Below are 23,457 nucleotides of genomic sequence, written 5' to 3'. Positions count from 1 at the left end.
TTGATCTAAGTACTAATAATCCAGTTTAATTTAAAGGCATGCCAGTACTAATACTGCTTTTTCGGTTTACAGTTAAAAACAGCAGATTAGCTTATGGATAGTTTTAGTTGCTTATAGATCATACCTGATCATGGTCAATGTCTGCATCTCCTGTGATGACTATTCGCTTTTCAATTCTTGTTTCTGATATGCCTCCTTTCACTGTCTAAAGGGAAGGAACAAATGTAGGCTTCAAATAAAACATACTTTTTGCTCTTCAAAGGAGGGGAAAATCCTTATTTGAGTTTTGCTGAAAGAAATGTATGTTGAGTGTTTCAAAATGGTTGACATCAATTATAAATGTATTTCTGTAGAATCTGTATCTAATATTTTGTAATGTTGCTTGTTTGTATGTGATGCAGTTATGGACACCTCTTAATATACTGCAACCAAATTTTGCATAACAGTTCCTGAGATAAAGGAGCAGTTTTGCTTTTCTGCTAAATGTTCATCCTGGATCAGGACAGCAATCACTCTTTCCATCATCATCGTTGTTGTTGCTGTTGCATTTATTAGTTGCTTTATACAGAAATAAATAGCTCAAAGTGACTGAACAGAATAAAATACAAATAATAAAATCTATTAAAAAGTATATGGTCCAGGCAAAGTGGGGAGGGTACTCTGTGTAACTGTTCACAATGGACCACTGCTTCTTTTCCATTTCTGTATTGGCACTTAAAGCCACAATACATCTTATTTTTTGTCAGCTATTTTGTATAAACAAAAACAGATATTATAATTACAAATAATTACAAATGAACTGTGTGGCTGTTGCTTGTGCCTGTAAGCATATGAGATAATAATGGTTATTACTGGTCACTGCTGAATTCTTCAAAATTAAGCCAAGAAAGGTCATTGCAATAACATCTGAGATGCACAACTGTTTCTAGTAAATATCCCTAAATCAACTGCTTTGTGAGTATGCATGTAAGAGGAGCACAGCAGCAGATCTGGCACTCTTTATAAAAACAACAACAACAACAACAACAACAATACAGTGGTGCCCCGCAAGACGAATGCCTCGCAAGACGGAAAACCCGCTAGACGAAAGGGTTTTCCGTTTTTGAGCTGCTTCGCAAGACGATTTTCCCTATGGGCTTGCTTTGCAAGACGAAAACATCTTGCGAGTGTTCCAATTTTTTCCCCACTTCCCCCCCTTTTTCTAAGCTGCTAAGCCGCTAATAGCCTTTTAGCCGCTAATCCGCTAAGCCTTTAATAGCCGCTAAGCCTTTAATAGCCGCTAAAGCGCTAATAGCGCTAATCCGCTAATAGGGTTGCTTCGCAAGACGAAAAAACCGCTAGACAAAGAGACTAGTGGAACGGATTAATTTCGTCTTGCGAGGCACCACTGTAATTTCTTATTTATACCCCACCCATCTGGCTGAGTTTCCCCAGCCACTCTGGGCAGCTCCCAATCAAGTGTTAAAAACAGTACAGCATTACATATTAAAAACTTCCCTGAACAGGGCTGCCTTAAGATGTCTTCTGAATGTCAGGTAATGACATCTGATGGGAGGGCATTCCACAGGACGGGCGCCACTACCGAGAAGGCCCCCTGTCTGGTTCCCTGTAGCCTCACTTCTCACAATGAGGGAACCGCCAGAAGGCCCTCGGTGCTGGATCTCAGTGTCCGGGCTGAACGATGGGGGTGGAGACGCTCCTTCAGGTATACAGGACCGAGACCGTTTAGGGCTTTAAAGGTCAGCACCAACACTTTGAATCGTGCTCGGAAATGTACTGGGAGCCAATGCAGATCTTTCAGAACCGGTGTTATGTGGTCCCGGCGGCCACTCCCAGTCACAAGCCTAGCTGCCGCATTCTGAGGAATTCCTCTCACTCTCCAGGCTTCAGGAAGCTCTGTGCAACCCTTGGGAGACCGGCGCAAAGTCGCGCCAGGCTCCCGAGAGCTGCGCAGAGCTGCCTGCAGTCCCGGGCTTCATGCAGCTCTGCGCAGCCCTTGGGAGCCCAGTGCGAAGTCGCGCCGGTCTTCCAAGGGTTGCACAGAGCTGCCTGCATTCTGAAGCCTGGGGCGTGCTGAAGAGTGCGCCTGGGCTTCGCGCAGCTCTCCGCAAGCCTGGGGAGACTGGGGCGACTTCCCCCCGGCCTCCCTAGGCTTGTGGATAGCAGGCTGTTCTGGGGGCTGGGGTTGGGGGAAGCTCGGGCTTCCCCCGTGCCAGCCCCATGCCTGGGGGGGGGAATATTTTTTTTTCTTTATTCCCCCCCAAAAAAACCCCCTAGGTGTGTCCTGTGGGGCGGTGCGTCCTATGGGGTGAAAAATACGGTAAGTCTTTAAGTCATTCCTGAATTAATTAATTAAAAACTTTATTGAAAAAAATTAAAAATAATTACCAGACACAAAGTTTTGTCTTCCAAAACAAATACATATTTGAGAAACCAGAGTTCTGAGAAACTTACTTTAGTGATATGTGTAGTAGTTGTAGTACTGGTAGTTTCAGATGTGATGGTCTGTGCACTCATCAGAACTCCTGGTTCAGAGTCAGCACTAGGATCCGCCTAAAACAAGCAAGCAACTATTACCCTAATGTGATGAAAATATTGTTAATCATCTGAATATATTAGTGTACAGTGGGAAAATACTCATTTAACCTGGGATTTAAAAGGCTACAATTTTTAGTACCGAAACACAAAGGGAATGGCAATTTTCTTATCACTGAAAACCAAATAACAATGTATCACAGGGCAAACAACTTCCTTATTATTTTAATATAATGAATATACCATTCATCTTTCACTCCTGCTAGCTTGATTGTGAGTCATAATTAGGAATATGTTGCATGCATTCTATGCAAATTGGAAAAACCCCTCGAATAAGCCTTTGAAAACTTGATATGAAACTAACTTGACAATTGAAATATGAAGTTTAACCTGTATCCTTTCTTAAATATTTATTTCTTTAGTACAAACATGCCAATATTATCTAAAGTGTATTCTAAAGTATTTTTTTAAAAAAACAAAAATGGGATTTACAGCACCAGTTAGGACGTTACTAGGTCAAAATTATATTGGAGGTCTCTTAGTCCAGATTCAATTAGATTTTGTACACACATTGCATTGGCTTTGGTATGTTGCTACTAGCACCTTCATAGCATCTGTCTGTGTTGTGTTATGTTATGTTATGTCTCACCTCTGAGGACTCATACGTAATGGTTTTTGTTTCAGTATGAACGATGGGCACTTCCTTCATAGAAACTTCCAACTTCTCCCCACCTGAAGAAACACTGCCAAAACTGACTGACTCAGTCTTCACAATTGGTGACTGTTTCAATGAAAAAAGGTAATTGTATGATATATCAAAGTAGTTCAAGTTTTGTAGTAATTGCAAAGGAAAAATGTAAAAGAAATGTTCTCTGCTACAGCAAGAGAAAAAGGATCTCTATTATACAGAAAGAAATACTCAGAAACATATCATAAGCACTTTAAAGTACTATTTATATCTCTTTCAGGACTATACTTATTTGGAGCCATCTTTAGAAAATAGGCAGCTATGGACTTTTCATACCTTAATTTTCATTTTGTTGTAGCCCAGACTAGCTTAAACTTATTTTCTTTCACTAACATATGCCATGTGTAATCAAATCCATGTTTATACCCATAGCAATTTGAGAGATGGGGGATTCTTATTAATGAGCTGAGAAATCTATACAGTAGAGACCATTCTTCGCAACTTTGACAAGTATAGTGCCTAAATAAAGTGACAGCTCTTGATGTTTCCAGGGAACAGCCAGCAATATCCTTAGGCTAAGGATCAGGTAAGATCCATTGCAATAGCAACATGGATAGTCCCTGATCCTCAGCACTATGGAATCTTCTTTATAAATTGCATGATGCCCAAAGAACAATAGAATAAAATAAACGAAACCAGCAACAAGCCTCAAGGCTGCCATGCAAGGGGGAAAACATGGACTGCATCATGAGACATTTGCTACACAGAACACACACCATCATGTAGGAGAACAGCTTGTACACCATGTGAATATTGCCACATGTATTTCATCTCATGAACATGCAGTGCTAATTGCATGCAATTATGTACATGTGGTCTAAACTTAACTTTTTTACATGGAAGCCATCGCAGCTAGGAAACCATCACACATGACTACGTCATTTAAGGTGAGAAACAAACTGCTTACAATAACCGTCTAGCATTTGTTTTAACACTTCGTTAGTGAATCTGATTTAAAGAGGACACAAATGTATGCTTTTGTGCAGAATTGGCTGCTCAGATATTTTTAGTTACCTCAAAAAGAGGTTTTCTTTCCAGTGCATCCAAAGCATGGGCTGCTGCACTCTCCTCCTGATCGTGAGATACAGTAGCAGTTTCTTCCTGTTTGGTTAAAGCTTTTTCAGCCTCCTGCATCTTTTCCTCTTTAGCCCCCTCAGTCACAGCAGAGCCCTCCTTCCCTTTGATGCTAGAAGCCACATGCGATATTGCCTCTGCTGTAGTATCCAGCTGAACGCCAGCCAATTTAGCACCATCCCCACTTGCATGCACACTCATCACATGTCTCTCCTCCACCATTACAGTTTCCTGCACAACCTTCTTCACAGCCTCCTGTTGCTTCTCCTCCTCTGTCTTCTTCTCACTAGAATGTATCTCCTGATCGGTTTTAGCTTCTGTTCTCTGCAGGGAAAAGAAGTTGATATCAAAAGCTAATGTGGCGTATAACTACAATGCTAAAGCATATTAGTCTTGGCCAATTTTTTTTTTGTTTTGCTTGCTTTTTTCCATTATACAGGGTGTTTGCTTGAATTCTCAAAAACTGGATAGTGATACAAAAGCTAACAGAATGTAATTTATCCTCATTTGAAATACTCATTTAAAGTCTCAGTGTACTTCCAATATATTAAACAGCTCAGAATGAAACAACAGAAAACACCCGGTTGTTCTTTTCAGGGTTTTATGTGTGATCTAAATTGAGGGGAAAGCTAATCAGCATATGGTGTTATATTTTCCATGCAGATTTTGAAGATAGTAATGTATATAAAGTAACACTAGTACACCTACGTGCAAAATAAAAATCCAACTATCACCACAAAGGTTTTTTTTTTAAAATCCCCAACCCCATCAGGGTAAAATAATAATAAAATCTAAAGATGGAATCAAATGGCCACCTGTGCCCAGCTATGTGAAGTAGATGTAACCCCTCCTATGAACTCAGTTGGTTTTCTTGCAGACTCTATTAAAGTGAAGATATCTGAACCATCCAGAGCTTTTTCACCGGAGAGCTGTTTTGTCTAAATGGACAGAAAAATGTAGAGTCACACACAAGCACATACACACAAATAGAAGCAGATACGCACTCGTACACACACACACACACACACACACACATTATGTTAATAGACAAAAACAGACAGACAAAGGAAAAGAGGTAAAGTGGCGGGGATACAGAGAGGAAAATAATGGGAAAATAAATTAGCACAAGTCTGTAATGACTATAAGCAGTAATCTAAAATTAAAAAAAACAAAGTTGTTAGCATTAGGATTTTGCTGGTCTTGTGAAGTATTTCCCCCCTTCCAAAACAAGCCATAGCAGCATACTACTGTTCAGTAACATTGAAAGCCTAAAAATGCCTGGTTTGTATTGTGTTAATTGGCTTAAACCATGAGGAAATAATAAGAAGCTGGGTTGGCTGTTGTCAACATAAAGCCAGGCAGCAAAAGGACCGAAAGGCAGGGTAGTGAGGGTATTGCCTAAAGAAGTCATGCTTTTATCTTTAAGCTGTGGCAAAGTTGCATGTTACCACCACTCTTGATGCTGATGATTCAGTAACATAGTGAGCAGTAGCAATGGTCAAGGGTGGTTCTCTGGAATACTTCCACTCAGATATACTCTTTTCTTTCCGACCAAATGCCTCTCCTTTTAGTCTTTCACTGTCAAGAGGTTTCTCAGCTCTGGAAATTTGTATGCTGCCCAGTGTATCACGCAACTGCAAATCCTGGTCCATCTTTAAGGTCTTCTTCAAACTTTCGTCTTCAGGGCTCTGCAGTCGGGAGTCTGTCTCTTTAATAGGTGTCAAAGATTCAGATACCCTTCTTTTTGAATCAGATAATTTTCTGGCTCTCTCATCAGTAATTGGTTCTAGAATTTCATATTCTGCTACTACAGGAATGATTTTCACAGATTCTGGCACTGCCCTTTCCATTTTTTGAAATGCTTCGAGTGATGATGGTGCAATTTTTTCTCCCTCTTTTACTTTAGTGGTCATGGTTAGAATTTTCCCAGAAACAGTATCGTAGGATTTTCCTAAGGTGTACATTTTCTGCTTATTGTAGTCTTTTGACTGCAATTCACCTTCCAAGTCCTCAAAGCTCTGTATGTCAGTGGATTTTAAAAGCTTGCCAGGGATGTCACCAGTTTTACTGCTCACAGTCATTACTTTGTATGTCACAATGGTTTTCGATTCACCATCAACTACCTCAGTGGGTACTTTGTCTACAATAACCCAATCCTCAGTGCCCTATATTTGAAATATAAAAGCTAAATTAGAACAACTAGTGGTTTACCTTTGTGTTAGGAAACTAAAATATAATACCTTTTAAGAAAGTACAATAGCCATCTAGAGATGATATACATTTTATCCTGTGTAGTTTTCAAAAGTCTGTAGGCATCTTAAGTATTTCAACTTGTAGAAACTAAACTTAACAACATAAGTAATATAAGAAGGAACATCACATTATTATTCCTAAACAAATTTACTTAAAATATATTGACTACTGAAAATATTGTATATTACAGGGTAGTCTTATCAGAAGTTATTTACAATATTGTACAGTTTTCTATTCAGTATACATTACATTCTAAGGATTCAGTCCCAAGAATATGTAGCAATGAAATAATTTGCACTTACTTCCAGCAATAAATGTTTAAAACTGGTGTGCAAGTATTACAGAGTTTGAATGAGAGAAACTGGATCCTTGTTTGCTGAGAAGTGGTCAACATAATCTCCCTCTTGCAACTTAACCTTTAGTTCCACTGGCTAGGGGAGAAGTCTACAAGTTGCTCTACAATACTTTTTAAAGTGTATTCACAAAGGTATGATCCTTTCTCACATGAGCACAGAAGGGATTCTCATAAATTTATTTTCCCCTTTTCCCCAAACATGGCTGCATGAGAAATGACCTAGGACAGCACTAGGATAGGGGTCACCAACGTGTCACCTGAAATGTTATTGAGTGGTGTCCCCAACAGCGGCCCCAGATTTTGAGCTTTCATTATTTTTTTTTAAAGGAAGTCTCTATCCTTCCTAGAAAGAAAGTTATGAAGCAAAATGTGTAGATACCCTTCTATGTGATTTCTGTGTAATTAGCCAACCTGTCGGTGTTTCTAGTCAATGTGTGAATTCAGAGTGGTTTTGGTAAGTGAGTTGTTTGAACACCAGGCAAGAGGAATATCTGTGGAACTGAGGAATCTCTGGAATCTCTAAAGAACTGCTGTTTTTTCCCCTTCTCCTTTGTGCACTTTTCCTGCTTTGTCTTATTTTACAGGGTTTTTTGAATCCGTATAGCTTGCTCTTTACTCTTTTCTTAGCAATCAGTATGAATATTTTCTTTGGTGGGTTCTTTGGTGAGATCAGGTACTCCCTGGAAGTTATTTTCTGCAAATATTATTGTACTATAAGTACAGATGGAAGTTAAAGAATCCTCTCAAGTGGCAAATACAAAATGTGAAAACTCTGCAAAGAACCTTAGGACTCAAACTCAATGTACTCATTCGCTGTATAGTTAATTGGCCTCCACAGTCACTTACGGACTCATTGTTAAAACTGTGTTTATGGAAGACAATCTTACACGGCTACGAGTGATCACTAAAGGAGAAGAGTTAACTTACAGTATAGTGATATATTTGTCTACTCAGAAGAAGAAGAAGAGTTTGGATTTGATATCCCACTTTATCACTACCCGAAGGAGTCTCAAAGCGGCTAACATTCTCCTTTCCCTTCCTCCCCCACAACAAACACTCTGTGAGGTGAGTGGGGCTGAGAGACTTCAGAGAAGCGTGACTAGCCCAAGGTCACCCAGCAGCTGCATGTGGAGGAGTGGGGAATCGAACCCGGTTCACCAGATTACGAGTCTACCGCTCTTAACCACTACACCACACTGGCTCTCGAAAGTAGGTCTCTTTGTGTTTAATGGAGCTTGCACCCAAGTAAGTGGATAGAGGAGGGCAGCTGAGGCTTTGGTTTAGGTTTAGAATTGGGGGAACCAGGGTTAATGTGCCTTTCAGCTGTATCTCCACGATTAGGACCAGCAGGACATAGCTCTCCCAAAATTCAGGTGTCCAAACTGGCTGGGAATCCTAGCCTTAGGGCAGTCTGGGGCTTAGCTTGCACAAATATGTCATTTAGGATACGTGCCCTCTGAAGAACTTGACCAAGCATAGGGAGAGAGGCGAGCGAGGTTATGGGTATGTGCGCAACCTTTCCCTGTAAGCCTCTCGCCCTGCCTGGATATATTCGCATGTGGAAGAACAAGAAGAGAAAATTGACTCTCTTGAATCCTATTAGGATCTTTGATTGGGGGCACCATACTTGCATACTTACAGATATTGACAATAAACATTAACATCTGGCAGCAGCAAGTGAATGTGTTCAAACGTGTATGATAATGAGAATATTCATGAAGAAGCTGGGATTGGACATGAACCCCACCCCTTCCAGATGAACACAGCATAGTATTTTCAATGAGACATTTACACATGCAAATGCAAACGAAGGGATTCTAAGCTGCAGATTTCACAGACCTTTGCAATGTATTCATTTAGTCTTGCATTCTGATTGACAATTTCACCTGCTACTGACTTTTTAAAATAGAAAATTGCTTAGAAAAAGGAGTATGATGTGTTTATCAAGCCAGTACCACAAAATGTGGCCTGTTTGAATCATAAGAAAGTGTGCTGCTTTTTACCTGAGAATCAAGGTATGCAGTGCTTTCCTTCTGCAAAAATATACGCTTTTCAGATTTTTCTCTTTCTTCTTTGGTCTAATGAATAAGAGGTATTGGGGGACGCATAAATATATGAGCTTTAATAAACACGCCTTATCTTTTCACTTGCTAAGGCACAAGTATCATCATCATTATCATCATTCCCTGCCCATCTCGCTGTGTTTCCCCAGTCACTTACTGAGCTATCTTGCTTAACAAGCAAAGGAGAAAACTGATTTTTGAGCAATGTGGGGAGACAAGCAAGTCCATCAAAGCTAGCATTTCAGATGTTGGCTTTAACAGCTCATCTTCTGTAGAATTAGCCATTCTTAAGTTCATTGATTTCAGTGGTCTAAGGGATGCCTAATTCTGCACAGGATCATTATATGGGACTGCACAGTGCCTGCAGACGTTCCTAAAATTATGAATGAAAACAGGATGCAAACTAATTCCCTGTCAGCAGTCTGTAATCCAGTTACCTTATGGGGGGTGTTTCTTCTACAGGGCCATAGGTCTCCCTACAGTAGAGGTGGGGAGGCATGTAGGAGACTGGTCCCCTGAGGGTTAGCAACAAATAATGATCTTGACTGGGTTATGTTTTGTATATGTTATGAATTCAGGAACAGGAATCCTCTATGCTTGGCTGATCTGTGACCAATTTACCTCCTAGATTTGCTTGGTAGAATAATAAAATTCTACCATCTTTTCTTTTCATCCAGCTACCAAAAAAAATATAAATATTTTTGTTTCAGATCTTTAGCATATCTTGGCAATTTTGTACCCTAACTGGTATTTATGGCAACCTAATTTAACATATGCATTTTTTAAATTGAAATTGGTTGGCCTATTAAGCAACTATGAAAGTTTTACTGGACAGTTAAAGGTTGAAGGACAGAAAGATCACCTCTTCAGGCACAAGTGGTTCAATCATAGGAGCTTCTTCATGTCTTGCAGCAAGCCGGACTGGTGATGTAGAAAGCCTCTTCTCCCATTCATTGGTCCCTGAGGTATCTGCGGAAGTTTCCAAGAATGTCCGTTTCAGCTCACTTATATTGGTCTGGTGTTTCATCAGGTCTTCTTGGTTCTTATCTAGTTCCTGAAAAGAAAAAAGAAAAACAGCATTTTAAAAAATACCTACTTTATCTAAATTGACAAGATATGAAAAAAAAACAAGTCATGTGCGTTAGTCAGCAAAAGAAACCTTGACAAGATTATGTCTCACAACACTAACACAACACTCTCGGGAAACTGTGGTGTTTCAAAGGATAGTTACATATAAACTCTTAGGACACTTTGCACATAGCATGGTGGCAAACTCACCCTTGCCGCTCAGGGTACACTTGTGAGGGATCTCTGCAGCCAGTCCCAGCTCCCTGGCAAGTTTACCTCTATTAACAGGCATTTCTACTTTATGTTTTTACACATATGTGGAAAAGATTTTATAGGCTTACTTCAAAATGCAATGTGTAAAGTGGTCCTAATTCATTAAGCATCAAATATTCTTAGGATGGTCAGATTTTATACACACTCTACCTGTTAAGAGGTACATCTACATACCCCTGATCTACATATATACAAACACAGTCCTAAACAACAGTGTAACAGAAAGTCATAATCGTAGGAGAGAGAGAGGCATTTGATTTATTAGCAAGTGAAAATACACATCTCATGCATCAGAGTGCAGATCCACAGCTTAACCACTATATTCAAATCACAAGGAGAGTACATGCACTGGTATATACCAATACCAACCTCTAACATAAGATTACTATGTTTGACATACACATTTTCACCCTTTATGCGCTTAATCAGACTATTCTGAAAAAATTGAAAGAGAAAGGGAAAAGTAAGGGCCATAGTACTGAAAGGATACAAAATGCTGTTCTAGGTAAATTGGTAGAGGAAGAATACCAACAATTAAGCATAAGACAAGCCATTCTTCCACCTACCTGTGCCTTGAGATCACCATCTTCTTCTTGATCAGACTGTTAATATAGGAAAGATTGGGGAAAAATACTTTACGTCTACAATAATTATAATAGCTTTTAAAAGTGATTCATATACATTATCTCAATAATCTGGTCCTATAGAAAATGGATGTGCACACTGCAGTGTACCTTGGACACTCAAATAAGGAAGTTATGGTTTAAATAACTTGGATAAGTGAATTCCAAAAGTGTACAATTAATTGTATGGTGCTGATTGGTTTATTTTGTTTTACATTTGTATTGTTAATTGCAATTTTCATGTTGTTTGTACAATAGGATTCCTGAGTGAAGGGTGGACTAGATTGCACTGAAGCAGGTTTTGAATCAGTGAAATGCAAATAAGCTCCTCTCTACCTTAATAGTTTTGGACAGTAAAATAGTATTCATACTTTTATTTAGTATGGTTTTTTTAAATCTTAAGATAACACTGAGGCAGATGGTTCTTTCTGTCTGAACATTCAGAAGAAGGATTGAAGAGGCTTCCTAAATTAGGAAGGTATTTAGAAGCTGGAGACTATGGACTGAATTCAGACTTCTTGTGAGTGGACTTTCCAGGGGCTGAGGAGGTGTTTCATGTGCCAGAAATAGAAATCAAATCTGAGAGCATTCAGCACAGTAGCCCCTGTATTATGGAACACTGTCACAGTGGAGTTTGAGGCAGGTGTCAACATTGTATGGATTTGGGTGTGCTATGAAAATTCAGCAATTTTTTTAAAAAGAATGTTAATTTTATGTGGTTGGTTTTAATCAGTGCTTTTTGTTGAGATAGTGCTCACTTATAGATTACCATCACTTCTTTTTTTGCTACAGCTTTTTTATTTTGCAGTAAATCATTTAGGAGAACTCTGATTATAGGCAATTCACTGTCTGTATTTGTGTGCAAGCTATATTTCAGAAGCCAAGTAATGCTACTATATGAATTAGTTACCTTGCATCAGGTTGCTTTGCTATTGTTTTATTTCTATGTAATATGTTTCTTTTATTCTAAAATAATACACAACAAAGGGTATTTGAAACATTGAGTTTTTAAAAACACGCCACAGAAACAAAATGGCTTAGGATGATAGAAGTAGGCTTCACTCTCAGAAGCTGAAGAATAAAGGGCAGAGAAATGCAATCATTCCCATGCGAACCCTTTAAGTTTATATAAGTGAATGTCATTCGCTAAGGGAAAAAGCTGCCCTCCATGCATGAGACTGACAGGAATCCCATTGTGAAGTTACTGTGTTTCTTGGTGCACAGCATACAGAGATGCACTGTATCTTACAGGAGCTATTTCAGTATACAGACTCTTGACTCCACCCCCTCACCTTAGCTCATCATGATCATAGCCATTTTGCTAGTGTTTTATGGTATCTGGGCTCCAATATCTGGATACTACATACATGAATAGCACCCAACTGCAGCTTTTCTAATTAGTACTTGTACTTTGAGATGAAAAGCTGCAAATCCTTCATGTATGCAAAATGTGTGTGTGTTGTGTATTAATGTATCAGATCCTGAGCCCATACTGTGTTGAAAAGGGTGTTCTATTCCATGAATAATAGGCAAAACAGTGCTAATGTGCAAGATCTAATGGGAGAAGGTACATGATACACTCTTTACCAACTATGTGATTATCAACTGTACAAACCTCTGTGGCAGTGGTTTCCCCATCAGCTGCAGTATCTGTCCTTTCACTGTCAGTCTGTTTTGTTATACAAGTAACCAGGTTCCAATGGGTAAGCAGGAATAAAGAATAAACCCAATTTGTAAGTAAACACAAGTCAGAGGTTGATTTGCCAAGTCTACATCCCTGTGAACTGCACTTGAGTTGCTTTTCAAACTATAGACACTTTAAAAGAAGCAAAATCAGGGGGGAAAACAGACCAGACTCAGAGGAAGGCTCAAGGCATACTGTACAAAGAATATGGCTTTTGATTCAAGACATTATTAGCCAAACAAAATAGTACCAGAAAAAGTATGTAAGTGTAGCTTTTAATTCTACTGAGGAAAGCCAGGTGGCTTTAACAAGAAGTAAAACTTCCAAAAGCAATTAGTCCAACTACAATGCACAAAAAGTATGTTTTTAATGAAGAATTAGGAAAATGTTGGTAGTTTATTGAGTTCATATTTGAAAAGGGAAAAAAGCAGAAATAAATTTGCTTGTATATATACATATACATAGCTACTTTAACAGTCACCTGACTTTCAGCCCCTCATTTGTACAGATTTTATTTTCCTCACATATAAAAAAGGGTATAAGGCTGTCTGCATTACCAAAGTGTTTCAAGAGATGGGTTAAATGTAACAGAATCTGCTATTCTTTCTTTGAGAGAATTGCAATTCTCAACCAACATATGAAATGCTGATACCAATTCTAACACTGTAAGGACATATTTAAAAATAAAAAAGACAATACTTTCCATTCCAATTTACAAAACATGACAATTATTTTTTAAAAAATAAAATAATAATGACATTTAGTAGGTACAAATGATCCAAGTGAAACAAAGCACAGCATTATCCATCCTAATCTACTGGTAACTAAGAATGCATCAAGAACACCTTTGTTATTAGTGCCTGAAAATGAATTACTACATCCAGGTATTATCAACTTTTAAAAAGTTGATGAGGTATTGGGATGGGGTTAGAGAAATCTTTCAGATTTTACAAATAGTGAAACTTTTTTTAAAAAATCCTAGATATTTTTAAATTATATTCTTGCTGTGTTAGGATCATCAGATGGGCAACAAAACTGGATTCTGCAAGCCCTTATAGTTGCAAAGAGGCTTATACAGTATTTCAAAGATTGATGGATAGATTCCTGCCACCCATTACTCAGTGGTCTTGCTGGCCTTTCTGTGTTCTGAATATCTATCTTATAATCATTGCTCTTGTTTAGATATCTATTTGGACAAATGGACTACTGATATTAATATATTTGTAAGTTCAGCCCAGACACTGAGGTCCAGTTCTGAGGGCCTTCTGGCAGTTCCCTCATTGTGAGAAGTGAAGTTACAGGGAACCAGGCAAGAGCCTTAGAGCATCCGCTCACTAAAACACCCTTCCATCAGTTGCCAGAGAGATAAACAATTATACAACCTTCCATAGACATCAGAAGGCAGCCCTGTATCAGGAAGTTTTTAATGTTTAATTGTGTGGGTGTAGGTGGGTGGGTGTATTCTGCTGGAAGCTGCCCAGAGTGGCTTGTGCAACCCAGTCAGATGGATGGGGTACAAGTAATAATTTAATGGTATTATAAGTTAAGAATGGGAGATTCTTTTTATAGTTACTGTGACAATATTTTATACTTTTTGTATTTGCAAAATAAAAAAATTTATAAAAGAAAACCAAATTATTTTCATAAAAGGAAAGCTGTATGGTAGCTCAGCGCAATATAAAGCTTCCATTCTCATCAGTTTTGCCAGACAACACAATGTTGTAAGAATATGTTAGATAGTTTCTGATGGCACCATGCCAGTGCGTCCAACACTGAGTACAATAAATATTTCAAGGGCTTGAATAATCTGTAAAAAGACCATGTGTGAGCAATGTCAGGCTCCAAGAAGATATTCTGAAAAAGTAGAGATTCTCACAGCCACTCAACTTGCTACAGTAAACTGGTAGGCTGTTTGGTTTGATCAGCATGAAGGGTACATGTACATATATATTCCCTATCTTGTACTGGGCTTGACCTAGACTGGGACCCCATCCCCGTGTATTTGAAAGGGAGATGTATGCAACAAACAAACAAAAAGTCACCAACTCATCACACACATACCCTTAATACTTGAAAAATATTTTTCACCCAGGAAACCATACCGCAAAACAAAAGCATGATTTCCTTTCCTTTCTGTTAAGTTAAGCTGGTCCAGGTCTGATCAGTGCCTGAGGCAGTCCACATGGAGGCCACATGTACATCTTATGTCCCACGATATAAGAATGGTGAAATATAAATAGAAGTTAGATACAAGTCGAGGAGTCAGCAGCAGGCCTGGATCTATACCAAGGGAAAATCTTCACTTAAGCAATATCCCTTACATGCTAATGCCTGTGCTGCCTGGGGCTCAAAGGATGTAGACCAAAACATTTGGTGGACACCATGTTGTGTGAGCCTGTTGTTCAGATCACTTAGCAAGGCAAAGTTCAGTAGTGAGTTTGTGAATGGCAGAACTAATAGATTTGTATTACATATTTAGTATGACACTATTCTATAATACTAATTAAAATGATTTGCGTATTTTAATTGTCACTGGGGTTCACAGGAAACCATCTACTCTATTGACAACTTTTTGTAAAAAAATCAACTAACCCATTTTATTTAAAAAAATAATTTGAAAGTAACAGGCTGCAGTTCTATACACACTTACCTGGAAGTATGTCCCATTGAACTCAGTGGGGCTTACTTCTGAGTAGACATGTACAGGGTTGCACTGATAGCGAGTTTTACATGTGTGGGTTAATTTTAAACTATGAATAATTTAAGTATTTCCTCTGGTGTAAAATACTCTATAAGGACTGAGTTTGGCTTACTTCTCTCAGGGTATGAGTAACCATATGCTAAGTATGCTGGTAGGCAGGGTCTTAGGAATACTGGTAATTAACCCTGCAGTATAAAGTGCTATTTTCTGCACAGGAAAGCAGAAGCAATATCTCTAGAAATGCCTTTCAACTAATTTTAGAGGCAATGTTCAAAATGGAGATTCTATCCCCTTTTACAGCTTTTATCAATTGAAGCAAGAATCTGAATGCTAAATTGTATGTCTGTGAATGAAGCACACTCAAGGTATCCAAAGCTAACAAGTTGCTAGATGAGTGAAGAAAGCAAACCAATGCAAAACAGTAAAATGAAATCTCAAGGGGCCTCAAGAAAAGCAGGTTTCCCCAGGAGCAGGAAGTCGTAAAAGGGTAAGCAGATAATCACTGACCAGCATTAATTTTGAATGGTACACTACTGCGCTGGATCTAACAGACGGAAATGGCCTTTTCAAAGAAAATGTAAAATAGCTTCAAAATATAGAAAATTCCAGCCACCTGTTTTCTAACTTGTCATAGTAACTGCTGTGTTTTGTTTTGCTGGTGTAATGCAGACATGCCCAAGTTTGAAATAAAGTAAACTTTCATGCAGTATGTCCAACAAGAGAAGCACCCTGGATTAGGCACAAGTCTGTATAAATCTATTAAAGAAGTCCTGGTCCTGAGATTATTATAGGGCTGGTTCACATATAATGCCAGAATTTGGTATCATGCATGTGAGCTTAATACTTGTGAACTTTGACCCCCCCATCCCACTCTTTTCCTCCCACTGTGCACTTCATGTCAATTATTTACTTTAACTTTGGTGCAAATCTTTGTTTGTTATAGTATCTGAACTGGCAAAATATAGTTTGCCCTGTCTTCCAAATGAGGATTGATCCTGGTTTGTTGGAGAAACACAACCATAGTCTTCCAATTCAGATATCCTAGGAAACAATCATTTGGACTAAAACAGAAGTAGGAAATTTAAGTGGTGGACAAAAGAAGGGGGTGGAAGTGTGCAAACAGAAGACTAATTAACATAACACCTAACCATGCTTTGACTCTATATCTGAACCAAGCCAGTTTCAAAAACCTTTCACATCCAACCCAATTTTATACATTTTTACTTAGAAATAAGTAATGTTGAATTCATTGGAAATTAACTGACAAGTTAGGTTTGGAATGAACTCTAAAAAACATTATCCTGATGTCACAAATGGAAAAAGGGGTTTGTTCTGGATTGCAGCCTAATTAACCTAAATATTGTTATATTTTTACTTGGAGAATACAACATATTAATATGATTGTTACTATTAATTGTTATTTGCAAGGTAATATAAATGGCAAATTCTGTTTAAGATTTTATGCCAGTACAAAAAATGACCAGATCTATGGGCAGAAGATTGTCATCCCTTTTAACTGTAATGTCCTTGGAAACAACAATTTATGGATAATTTATTGCCAGTCTAGACTATTTCCTTGCTAAACATACTGGAAAGTGCTCTTCACAGTGATTATAGAAAGCATTAATTTTGGCAGTAAGTGAAGCATAGCACATGGTACCACGAGATAACTGATAGTTATATTTTCTGTGGGGACTATTTTATTCATTCAGTGGGTCTATTTAATGAAACACCAGCTGGATTTACAGGAAAGACGTTCTAATACCCACAATGAAATAACAAACACCTCAAAGATTCAATGTATTTTATTGATGCTGAGAGACTGGCTTGGTGTCTTACAAAAATAAAAGGCTACTCAAACAATTCAGACCTAATTTTAATTTTTACCTACTACAAATGTATAGTTGGAATATATAGTGTTTCTAATTCTTTACTCTTGGGTGGCACTGAAACCTGTAAAATAGATTTTGGATGTTCAAGTACAAGAGACAGCTAGTTAAAAGTTCTTGAGTCTTAGAATAAGGTGTTGTTTTTAAAAAAAGTTGATACCACTACTTCATAAATATAGCATTGTGCCTAACCCTGAGGCTCAAACTACACTCAACACAACAAAAATTAAAAAATTCTGAACATATCAGCACAGACAGAAATGAGGCTCTGAAAGTAGGACCACTATTGCAGCATTCTAACACTCTTTAGGACTGAAGCAATGAACACCAAAAAGTGTGTTCTGTGCCGAGGTACACACCTCTTCCTCTGAACTGTCACTCAGGTCATTGTCAAGTGAAGCACTCAAGGAGGCCGCCTTGGGCTCCAGGTAGCAGAGGCACATAGCCAGAGGAAAAGAGAGAGTGAGAGCATATGGCACTGAGAAAGAGGCAGAAAGCAGAAAGAAAAAGATGAAGAGGAAACAAGGCACAAGGGATGGTGAGCGAATGGGAAGGAAGTGCTGCACACTTTCTGGCAGAAAGTTGGTTTCAGAGAGATTAGGAAAGGATAAGTAGCCATCATCATCCAGGAGTGTGGGGAATGATTCTGGAAGTTGCAAGGAGAAGGAAAACAATGTCCCGCCTTTACCAGCCTTTTGTTTATAGCTGAAGGCCATATCTTGTTCAACTGAGCAAACTCTTCCTTTTCTTTCAGAGTCCAACTCAGACTCGTCAGGCTTTTGAACAGTGTTTTTATGCGACTTGCAATCTAATGGTTTTCGACCACTCTCCTTACATCTCCTACGGGGCTTTGTTGAAGATGCAAAGGGACCAGATTGTGAGGATGGTGAGGTATGTAATGGATCTGTACCAAGCAAAGGTGGCTGATGAAAAAGAAGAAAGAGCAGCAAACAAAGTGCAAGAGCAAAAGGACAAAAGAAAATTGTAATTAGTTAATTTCCTCTGTATATAAAAAGTTAATTACATAAGTTTTAAAAAACCAAATTTATTCACTGGATTAAATTCCCTTGCCACATGCCATAGCTATTCAAATGAAGGAGAGCAGTCCAATAACACAAATTCGAAGGTCAGTGGGTCTGTTAACAGTATTAGACATCTTATATTTTAAAATATTCAAATGTACATATTCGGTAGAAACCCAGCTACTACATTTGGTTAATAAACTAGATATTCTTAATCATGAAAGCTCAATTGAGATAGTCACCCAAACCATGATTTGAAAAAATGGAATTGTGTTATAGACCAGATGTGAGGAACCTTTGGCCCTCCAGATTTTCTGAATTGCAACACTCATCAACCCCAGCAAGCATGGGCAATACCCAGGGTTGATAGCAGCTGAAGCAGAACATCTGGAGGGCCAAAGATTCTCCAGATCAGCTACAAACCTTCATAGTCCTTCATCACCTTGGTACATGCACCAATTCCCTCTTCCATTTCCAGTCTGCTCTAATCCTATTTTACTATAACATACCTATTTGCACATCAAAGCTAGTGCCAATTTCCAGGCCACGGTTTACAAACCCACTTCAATCCCATGGTTTGGAGGGTTACCACCACCATATTTTGCCCAACTTAGTCATTACTTTAAGCTACAATTAGAAGGAATCGGAAAGTAGAACAAGACATTGGCATGAGAGAGAAGCTGATCCTCGCAAACATTCTTTCCAATGAATGCTTGGAATTGTTGTTTGGAGGCAGTTAAGGATCTGTTAAAGAAAATTTTCATCACCTATGAGTCTTTTGAGTAGCTGTTAAAAGTGGGATAAAATTTATGTATGTTTGTATAAATGTAGCCAAACTGAGAAAAAGAGGTTGGTATCAGCCTTCTTGGGAGAAATACGAAGGTCCGTAGAAGTCCAAAACATCTTGAGGGGTGGGGATTTTAAGGGGTGAAATCCCCCAAACCAAAACATGCTCAGTGGCTATACAACACTGAGTGCTTGTTGGGGAAATGGATGAGGGCATGGCTGGCTGGCACCCTAAGCAGAAGCACGCCACACTGCAATGTTTTGTTGGCCATCCCACTTTCTATAAAGAATTTCCTTATGAGAAGTACAAAATGTCACCGTATATTACAAAGAAGGAACTACAATGGAAATCAGGTGACATGTAGCTTGTGTATAGATAGTAAGTGTTCTTGGGAAAATACAATCTGTCCCAAACTACTCATTCCCTGATAATATACATGGAACTGCCTTTCTAGACTATTGGGAAATTTCAATTACTTCAGACGAAAGTGGAAAAATCATTATCTGGACCATCTAGAAATGAGTATGGTACATTTTAAAGATCTGTTTACATATCTTTGCTGCCTACCAGACTTTCCAACCAAAAATCAAAATGCTAGTTTTAGGTCTAGGAATAGGGAACCTGAAAGACTTCTCCCCTATGAACTTGCCCAGCCACTGATACTACTGGAGACATGACTCTGAAAGCTCTCACATTCTGAGATGGGTGACTATCAGAGATTATGGTAGTAACATCTCAACTATGTAATCTTATCAAAGGATTATGTTCTTGTGAGTTTTTAATGCTTTCTTACAGTTTAGTGACTTTAAGTCCAGAGGCTTTGGCTTACACAAATTATCTGTCTACAGGTAGAAGTACCCCAATGGTGATGTCTTATTTATCTGGACACTTTCCATTTGTAGTTACAACTATACCAGCTGACAAAATTTTCAAATCTATTCTTACACAGCAAGCTTTAGATGAATTGTGTTGATTCCAGGGAATCAAAGTTACAAACTGGATAGATTCAGCCTGTTAGTGGATGAACTACTGCTGGTAAAACAGTGTGAATGCACAGTGCTTTGCTGGATCCAGTCAAACTCCATGTACTTCACTGATCTGAGGTTTTTTACACTCACACTGTGTATAAAATTTATGAAAAAAATAAATAACATTGTATTTTCAAATGTGGCCTTCTAGACGGCTTCGAGATGTTCTAAAACATAGTATGATAGCTATTCCTAAGTCAATCTGAGTTATCCTTTTACAAAGTGTCCTGCAGCTTTCATAATTTTACCTGCCTTTGCTTTGGTTTAACAATGGGGCTTGTGTAGAAACACCCCCACCTTTTCCTGTTAAGTTGTGCCCTATGGTAATTTACTACACTGACATCAAGTTTTTAAGTATTAAACAAAAATGGTAATCAAATAAAGGATGATGAAGAATCTGAGTTAGCATAAGTAAATGTATAACATTAGCAGATTTGGAAGCTAATGCATTAGTGAGATATTAAATAGAGAGGGAGACATAAGGTGATATCCAATTAAGTGATGCCTAGAAGAGTGATTGTTGGCCTCCATCTGTCTTGAGAGACAATGGAAGAGTGCGTCTTCAGGGGTAAAGTGAAACTATTGGAGAGTTACAGCACCTGCTGTGGCTGTTGAGACCAAAATGGGAGAGACATGTTTTGTTGCAGCTGGGCAGATCTTCAGTCGAGCACCAGGGAGAAATATATGCCAAAGAGAGTTGGGGCAAGAACACATCCCTGTTTTACACTGCTCTTTATAGGAAAGGCGTTTGAGGATGAACCATCATACTGGACAGTGGCATGCATGTTCTTGTGGAAGGCTACAATCATCTTGTGGAGCTTAGGTGGGCATCCTCTTTTGTTGAGTAATGTGAAGAGTCCTTTTTAACTGACCAAGGTCAAAGGCTTTTGTCAGATCTATGAAGGAGATGTACAAGGAGGATTTCTGCTCTTGGCATTTCTCCTGCAGCTGGTGCAATGAGGAAAACATGTCGACTGTTGACCTCTGAGCTCTAAAGCAACATTGTGACTCTGGATAGACTCTGTTGGTGAGAGACTGTAATCTGTTGAGAACTACAGGGGCAAAGACAGTTTCTACAGTATTCACCAGGGAGATTCCATGATAGTTCTTACAATCATGGCAGTCACCTTTGTTCTTATAGAGGATCACAATCCTGGGGGTCATGAGAGGTGCATTATGTTGGAGGAACAGAGGCTAGCTTTCAGCACTTCTGTTGAGATTCTGTCCTGCCCTGGGGCTTAACCTTATGCCTGAGAGTTGATGGCATTCTTCAGCTCATCAAGGAAGGGGGGAGCATCCAACTCTCCAAGACAAGCCGAGTCTGAATGCTGTCAATTGCTGTGTCAGAGACCACGTTTTCCTGTGAGTACAGTTCTTGATAGTGCTCTGGCCATCACTTCATCTGTTTGCTGCAGCCTGTGATGATCTCTCTAGACAAGGTTTTTAGCAGTGCAGTTTTCCTGACAGTCTAAAGGTTAGACTCAAGTAGACTCACTGAAATCAATGGTCTTAATTTAGCCATGAGTAACTTAAGTCCATTTATTTCAAGGGGGCTGCTCTAAGTACAACTTAATTGGATGCCATGTATACTGTACATATTTAAGTTATTTAGAGCACAAGAGCAAATTCTATGACAATCAGTTTGATACAGCATTTTCATATATGTATAGTGCAGGCCTATGTATGTCTTATCACAAGTACATCCTTCTAAATGAGGAAGAAGAAGATGAAGAAGAAGAAGAAGAGTTTGGATTTGATATCCCGCCTTTCACTCCCTTTAAGGAGTTTCAAAGCGGCTAACATTCTCCTTTCCCTTCCTCCCCCACAACAAACACTCTGTGAGGTGAGTGGGGCTGAGAGACTTCACAGAAGTGTGACTGGCCCAAGGTCACCCAGCAGCTGCATGTGGAGGAGCAGAGACACGAACCCGGTTCCCCAGATTAGGAGTCTACCGCTCTTAACCACTGCACCACACTGGCTCTCCCCATGGAAGCTTTCAATAAATCTCCCATACTTCTCTGATATGGTAAATGGAGGTAAAATAATTAAAAAGAGAAATAACTAATTTTAAAAGGATTTTTTTTTAAAGAAAAGAAAATCCAACAGATGCAGCTAAGCAGTGTGTGTGTGTGTGTGTGTGTGTGTGTGTAATGGATGGATCAAGTTGCACTTTAAAATAAAAATCAACAGAGCTGCTATTGACTTCAGTGATCGTAGCATCCGTACACAGGGCGAGTTTTTGGTGAATCAGGTCCATGTACCTGGTGGCTGCCTTGTTACCTGGTGGCAGAATTCTGACCACTTGTTTGAGAGGCATAATCTAGTTTATTTTTCTTCTGCTCTTAACAGGTAATTGGCACTGTCAGAGCTGACAGTTACTAACAGTTTGGTAGGTTCATATGTAAAGTTATTTGCACCCAGTCTACTACTGTGCACTGGAACCCAAGACATAAAATCTTGAATTTAGAAGAAGACAACTTTTTCTTATTTTCCTATCTTACTGTATTTATCTCTGTTCATCTAATTTGCTTGTATGATTTAATTCTCTTAATCTAAATATATGGTCCTCTTAATAAGCTGTAATACTTTCTTATTAGTAAGAGTAAAAGTCATTTTAGAATTCATTAAGCATCACCATTTAGATTTCCGAAAATTTCTTCAACTTCCAAAAACGTTCAAAAACCAAGGCGCGGCTTCCAATTGGCTGCAGGGCTTCTTGCACTCAATCAGAAGCCACAGAAGTCCCTCCGGACATTTGGGTTCCAAAGAACGCTCACAAACTGGAATACTCACTTCCAGGTTTGTGGCGTTCGGGAGCCTAAACATTCGAGTCGCAAGGCAGTCGACAACCAAGGTACGACTGTGTAATAAACACACTGCTTTCAGTGTAGTTTGCAACAACAAATTTTCTTCTTTTTAGCCCTACAATTGAATTAAAAGTGCAGAGTGAATGCTGTCGCTTCAGTTTATTCTTACAAACTTATTTCATTTGCCTGGAGCTGCAAAATCAAAAATTTTCAGCAACCGAGCAGCTATGAAGACAGAATTAAGAATTTGTACATTTATGTAAAAGCTTTACAGCCATAGCCTGTGAGCTTCCCAGTCAGCAAAGTAATTAGAAAAGGTGCCAGCAACATCACAATTTGGGGTGACACTGCGCTGGTGTCAGCAGCCAACCTCAGACTGTCATACAGGAATGGCTGTGTGGACCAGCAGTGCAGTGCAAAGCTGCTAAAGCAGAGTGGTTGTGAAAGAAATGAACAGCGGGCATGCAAAACTAGGGATAATAAACCTACATTGTATTATAAAAGCATGCTATTATTGGAACACACTGGCAAAGACCTAGATGCCTCA

The 23,457-nt window shown here is 38.9% G+C and overlaps 1 protein-coding gene and 1 long non-coding RNA gene across 26 annotated transcripts in view; one reads left to right on the top strand and one right to left on the bottom strand.

Moving 5' to 3' along the window:
* Positions 1-23,457, bottom strand: part of EPB41L3 (erythrocyte membrane protein band 4.1 like 3) — a 134,030-nt gene that overhangs the window by 5,780 nt on the left and 104,793 nt on the right. For 9 of the 24 annotated variants that reach the window (XR_014222760.1, XM_082235108.1, XM_082235126.1 and 6 more), the window contains exons 13-24: positions 17,626-18,189; positions 12,608-12,661; positions 10,936-10,971; positions 10,739-10,804; positions 9,891-10,082; positions 8,969-9,043; positions 5,806-6,522; positions 5,173-5,295; positions 4,298-4,681; positions 3,185-3,316; positions 2,455-2,553; positions 125-205 (exon numbers count right to left, since the gene is read on the bottom strand). Coding sequence is in view for 23 of the 24 variants with exons in the window: in XM_082235108.1 (XP_082091234.1) it covers positions 125-205; positions 2,455-2,553; positions 3,185-3,316; positions 4,298-4,681; positions 5,173-5,295; positions 5,806-6,522; positions 8,969-9,043; positions 9,891-10,082; positions 10,739-10,804; positions 10,936-10,971; positions 12,608-12,661; positions 17,626-18,189 (2,523 nt within the window). In the remaining variant the exon portion in view is untranslated. The remainder of the gene's footprint in view (positions 1-124; positions 206-2,454; positions 2,554-3,184; positions 3,317-4,297; positions 4,682-5,172; positions 5,296-5,805; positions 6,523-8,968; positions 9,044-9,890; positions 10,083-10,738; positions 10,805-10,935; positions 10,972-12,607; positions 12,662-17,625; positions 18,190-23,457) is intronic. The other 15 variants (XM_082235127.1, XM_082235106.1, XM_082235109.1 and 12 more) reach the window with 12 other exon arrangements.
* LOC309539212 overlaps positions 1-23,457 on the top strand; it is a 46,382-nt gene that overhangs the window by 9,815 nt on the left and 13,110 nt on the right. For both annotated transcript variants that reach the window (XR_014222764.1, XR_014222765.1), the window contains exons 2-3: positions 3,220-3,334; positions 18,021-18,157. This is a non-coding gene — a long non-coding RNA (uncharacterized lncRNA). The remainder of the gene's footprint in view (positions 1-3,219; positions 3,335-18,020; positions 18,158-23,457) is intronic.

The sequence above is a fragment of the Podarcis vaucheri genome (assembly GCF_965113315.1).
Source record: "Podarcis vaucheri genome assembly, chromosome: 8".
Taxonomy (NCBI): domain Eukaryota; kingdom Metazoa; phylum Chordata; class Lepidosauria; order Squamata; family Lacertidae; genus Podarcis; species Podarcis vaucheri.
Note: the sequence above shows the minus strand (reverse complement) of the source record. Positions and strands in the feature narration are given on the sequence as shown.